Source organism: Apteryx rowi, unplaced genomic scaffold (genome assembly GCF_003343035.1).
Source record: "Apteryx rowi isolate R43461 unplaced genomic scaffold, aptRow1 scaffold_387, whole genome shotgun sequence".
NCBI lineage: Eukaryota > Metazoa > Chordata > Aves > Apterygiformes > Apterygidae > Apteryx > Apteryx rowi.
The window spans coordinates 885,849-891,848 of NW_020450385.1; the positions used below are offsets into that span (position 1 = coordinate 885,849).

At 39.8% G+C, this 6,000-nt stretch overlaps 1 protein-coding gene across 1 annotated transcript in view; it reads right to left on the reverse strand.

Moving 5' to 3' along the window:
• Positions 1 to 3,928, reverse strand: part of CCDC88A (coiled-coil domain containing 88A) — a gene marked incomplete at its 5' end in the record, with an annotated part of 74,348 nt that extends 70,420 nt beyond the window's left edge. The window contains one exon of the mRNA XM_026074400.1: positions 3,820 to 3,928. Within this exon, the coding sequence (XP_025930185.1) occupies positions 3,820 to 3,928 (109 nt within the window). The remainder of the gene's footprint in view (positions 1 to 3,819) is intronic.
• Between the last annotated feature and the right edge of the window lie 2,072 nt (positions 3,929 to 6,000).

Consider the following 6,000-nt stretch of genomic DNA (forward strand, 5'->3'; position numbering starts at 1 on the left):
AACTGTATGCAGTATCTCAGTGTATGTTACAGTGTATGTAATAGACAAACAGTTGAATTCGGTTAACTTGTCAGTCTAGAGGCAAAACATTATAATTATAATCAGTTAACCATAACCAAAGGCCTAGTCCTACAGATGTAAAGAGGACCTTCTACATTGTAAAGAGGACAAGCTTGCTGCTGTATTTCACTGAGCCCTCCCCAAAATTTGGTAGGGCTCTATAGTCACATCCACACAACTCTGGTAAATCACACCTGAGGACTGCAGCACCAGCATTCCCTAGCTTGTAGTACCTTGCCATTGTATACGGTTGCGCATAAGTAAGTTCTTATAGCAGTTCCAGGCTGCTTCTGTTATACTCACATTGCACAAGGTAGTCCTGTGCTCAACATGCCCGTAAGTCCTTTCAGCTACTGTCCCTCCATAGATCCTTTTAGCACTTTCCCCATGACAGCTGCACCACACACACTCCAGAACTGCCTGCTAACCTACCCTAGGAGTACTGCACAACTGTCACCATTATTAAAGGTATAAGGCTATCAAGTTTTCTCACTACCTTCCCAGGAGTTGTTTCTGTCTGTATATATCAACCCTTATAGGGCAGAGCAAACACATCTACCCATAGGCTTAATGCCCAAGTTAACGCCCATACAGGTACTCACAGATGTTTTATCTCCAAGTATACTCTTAACCCAAACAGCAGTGGTCAAACCTAAGCTGCCTGTCACAGAGACAAAGAGAGAATGAAAGACAGGTAACAGCAAGATAAGATTCTCCAAGTGCAGCTCTCCAAAGAAGCACTTCAAATTAAGCACAGCCCGATGACAAGAACATTTGCACCACAACAACCTGAGCTTCCAAGAAACCAGAGTTCCCTCAGTCTCTGAAGATAAGCTTTGAAATAAACACTGCCAGATACACTGACAGACTTCACTACTCCTGCCATGTGGGAGGCATTCATTTGGAAGGCTCAGGCCAATTAGGCGCACACAGCATGGCAGTCCAAGCAACGATGAATCCAGCAGATCCCAGAACAGAGGCGTTTCTGACTATAAAAAGATCTTTGTCTGGTTTCCCAATTGAAAAACAGAACGATGGGGAGAACAGAGTCTATGAGCACAGAAGTCAGCTGCATGAAACGCTAAACTCATTGGAACACCTTCCCCAGATATTTTTTTTAAATCTCCTGCAACAATCCAACACATACCCCAGTGCACTAATTCTGAGAACACCTATAAGAAAATGGGACTTGACTTCTCTCATGAGCAACAATATGAGAGCTGCAGTGAATCTCTGTGTGAGGTAACTTCTTCCCCACTTCTGCTCAGGACTATAATCAAAGAAGCTGCTGTATGAAACCTTTAGATAGCTCTGTACAAGAATGAAAGACAGCAGACAGGCAAGCTTTTTCAGCAGCGCTATTCTGACTAGGCTATCCATAACTGGAGTAGGCAGCAAAGAAATTTATGGTGCACAGTGTTTATCAAGTGGCATACTTCTTGCTGTCTTCTTGTAGTGTAGTTGCCCCATTCCTCTTGCCTTAACCAATTACCAAAGAAAGACCCCTCAAAACCAATCATCTGTCTCTGAAAAGCCTGCCCTACAATACGAGGTGTAGACGTGGCTTGTCAGTCCTTTCTGGGAAACAAACTTCCATGGACTGAGACATATGAATGCCATGCCTGCATGAAACCTGGCAAAGAGACCACAAAATGGAGAATGGCCAGAAACTATGCAGGTAAGAGAGGCCTGGAAGTGAGGACGCACCTAAGGAGACTACCCCTGCAAGCAGCCACATTACAAGAAGTGTGACATTTGATCATAGGTCAGACTAATGAACACCTCAGGACCCTGCTTTGAGAAGTGGATAACAGAGAGCTCAGTAGGGTTTTCATACTGGAACACTGCACTTGAAACAGATGAATAAAAACAATCAATGGTTTTGCAGCTACAGGTCATTCCTTAACATTACTCTCCAAACCAACCACCACAATGCATAAAGCGCTCTGGGTACATGCAGGCATATTTGAGAGAACATCAATGCAATGCATGCGAAAAACATTTTTAAATTTAAACAGGCATTCTAGTTTGGCTAAACACCTTTATTGCTACTAAAACGCCAGACATACAATGTTTGCAGTTTCCCTCACTTGTAGTGTATGAAGAGGCTGGTATCTCACAAGACTAGAGTCCTGAAAGTTTGGGGGGGGGGGTATACACAGTTGTAAATACACACTTGCATAAAACAAACTGGAACCATTAAAGGCATGGTGACTGATTTTAACATTTATTGAGTAAGCAAACCTTTTTATTTTAAAAAGGCTAGCATAAAGTATTCCTAACACAAAGACTTCAAGCAACATTCAAAATTTTGAATCATTCAGGGATAAATTACCTATTGGTAAGCAATCCTGTATGATACTATTGCACTAGGACTAGCTGATACTGTAAGACCAGAGAAGCACAGAGAATGTTTTGTATTCAAATGAAGAGTGCTCCTATCAGTGTTTGTGTTTCCTGTCATACCAGTTATGTGAAACACTAATACCTGTTCAGAAACGACTAGCCTCAGGTAGCAGGAGGGGGAAAAGCATTTGGGTCTTAGCAGACAYCACTTATCCCCACATGCAGTAGTTGCCAAGACAAGAATGACATGAAGTATGCATATGCACAAAGTGCTAGCTAGAAAGATGTGTAGTGACTGACCACTGCTGCTCCAGTCCTTACATGTTTGGATGCTAGGCAGATTTGGATTGCTTGGCAACCCTGACCTTGGCGTTTGGGAATGGGGTATGAGAAGAGAGCGGGATGGAAATCAGTGATGTCAGAAGTAATGTTTCAAGGAGGGTGGTTGAGGAGTTGTTGCCCTACTAGTCCACCACACACGCAGCTTTCTGATCCTCATAGGAAAAGCAGAGGGGCAGACAGGCTCTGGTTCAAGTCATGGTTATCCATGGTTAGTCAGTCTTGAGAATCCTCTCTAGTGATACATGATCCAGACAGTAAGTGAGGGCTGGAAATTTTGATTGTGCTTTGGAGTTTTTGAGGACGTATACTCTGTGTGTACACAAGACAGACAGCACGCTCTGTACAGGCTCTGCCATGATGCACTGTAAGAGGCAGATCAAAGCAGATTTCCTCCCAGATATAGTGGTTGCCTAGACTTTCCTGGCAGGAAGGTGTAGGAAGGTGTAGAAGGAGGGGAACAAAAGGGCACACTATAAGAGACACTGGTGATATCTGCAGTGTCCTACTACAGTGTGCCCACTGCTCAGTCTAGGTTCTGCATCTAGAAAGCACAGTATCAGTTCTTACCTATTGCACAAAACTAAGACACAAAAATTCAATGGCTATTTTATAAATGTAAATTATCTCATCATTGCACTTGCTATTAATTTCTGTTTGATTTTTATCATCTCACTGATCTTTGCTATTAAAAAACTAAATTGCAATAAATTTCACCACATTTTTCTTACAAAGATCAAGTTTGTAGACTAAATGCAGGGGTAATAATTTTCATATACACAAAACTTGCCTCAATTCATAGAATACTGACACACACCATTTAATGTACTATATGAGCAGTTAAAAAGCAGAATATATATATTATATAAACAGACTTTCATTCAAAAAGTATTTCTGGAGTCCTCTTTCAGCTGTGAAATAGGTATGTAAACAAAAATTTTGACCAGGTATATAAACAAACATGAAACCATACAGGTATAGCAAAATACCCATCTTATCTTTGTTACCATTAAAGCTGAATTGTAAAAGAATATTTCGAAACAATTCTAGGTAAAGCATAAGAAAATTACTTACCTGATAGTAAGTTTTTATTTGCTTCACCAGAATTGACAAATTTTGAATCCTTAATGATGCATCATTATTGACTTTTTTGTTTATTCTCTGGCTGGCAGACTTTGGATTGCTGCAAGAATTAAATTAAAAAAATTAAACACGCTGAAAATTAGTCTTTAAACTTCTCTCTAAAACAAATGATATAGTTAATGTGCCAACATAACAATTTCTTGTCCTGGTTACCATGAGTTTTTTTCCCCCACAAGCAAAWAAGGAATTATGGAAGTGACTGCCAGAGGCAGAGAGAAATTAACTGAAACATCCATTTCTGATATGGCTAGTCAGCTTAGCACCCTTTTTGGCTATTAATGCAATATATAACTGGTAACATCTGTCAGAAATACAGGAGTTTGGATACGAGAAGAGGAAAGTTTCTGTGGCTGCAGACAGCGCTCCACTTCTGTATAAGCAGCCTCATTTCTGAGGGAATACAAAAATTGGAACATGGCTATAATGTAAATATTCCAACACACACAGCACACATTGGTAATCATTCTTTCATCTCTTTTCCCCCCTCAAAAAAGTAGAAAAGATTTGATGAAATGCAGATTAGTCATTCTTGCAATTCCCCATAACCTACTATGTTATTAACCACATAGAAGAGAGTGCAAACAGCCACTTTGATTTTTCAAGGAAAACAATGCAGAATCAATGCAATTCTCCCACAACACCCCATAAAAGGCTTAGAGAGTTGCTAGAAGATAGTCAATGTGAAGTTTCTTAACTCTGACAAAGGTACTTGATACATTTGCACGCAGCATTTTAAAGAGCTTAAATGATATTGTAAAATGAATTTGCAACTAAGCTAGAAAACTGTACTCAAACAAGAAATTATCAACTTATCACTGTCAAACTGGAGGTTCCTGTGAGGGTGTGTCTGATTTTATTCAACATTGTCATTAATGATTTAGACAATGGAATACAGAATACATGTACAAGAACTGCCACTGGCACAAACTGGGAGGAATCAAAAGCACTTCAAAGAATGCTATGACAGTTCAGAATGATCCTTGTAAACTGAAGAAGTGGACTGAGAGGAATGCAATATTGACAATATTGTAGGAGCCACAACCAAATACTAATGAACAAGAACACCACTGTCAAGAAACCCCTACTTCTTTAATTTGTTAACAGGAGTGTTGTCTAGAAGAGAGACAGTTATTCACCACACAGTACGGATGATGGTTCAATCAATTACTATGAAGCCACACTTCAGCAAAGGTCTGGATTTGTACTTTATCACTGGTGAATCACCTAGATTCCAAGTAGCATGCAAGGGGTGCTCATTGTAGGCCTTCCCTCAATTTCTTCAGGATACGGTATTACAAGTTGAAGTGTTACACATTTGTACCTGGAAAATTGGAACTGCTTATTAAAAAGCTCATTCAGCCCACAGAGCGCACTCCTGAGGAGTCTCTTAAAAGGAGGTTGAATGGAGCAGGCTTTAAGTTAGCACGAACTGTCTTGGCAGGACACCGAGAACCTGCAACCCGAAAGCCAGATGCTACTGATGTAAGCTAACTGAAGGCTGTGCAGAGGACAACAGAAAAAACGTACATCATACAGAACAAGTATACAGTTTATTTAAAGAACCTTAAACATGATAGTATTTTTTACCTTAATCTAAATTATGATATAGCTCTAATTTGACTTTATCATAGTAGATACCAGGATCCAATTTTTAGCTTTGCTACAAATAATCCCATATAACCTCTCAACTAGCCTCAAATTCTTCCATCAGTAAAACAGAATAACTTTTTTAAACCCATAATAATTTGAGGTATTAGTACAGTAAGTGCTATCTACCACTTGACAGCTTTAGTCTAGATAATGGCAAAAGCTTGCCCTCAGAAGTCACTATTGCCTTCTATAACAATGAACTTCTACCTGATGAAATGTAAAGTTTTCATCTTTTGCATTTTGTTCATTCAGCTCAACTACTGTCATTGTGCAACACAGGAAAAGGGAATGACAAAGCCCATGACTTCCGAGAGACTAAAAAGCACTTGAAAGGTTCCTGGAACACAGACATACGGGGTTTTAAACTGGGCATTTGTGGAAAGAGACACTGAAGAACAGAAGGAAGGACAGAGCTCCAGCTACAAAAGCAATGTATATGACATTATAGTTCAACAGATCCAA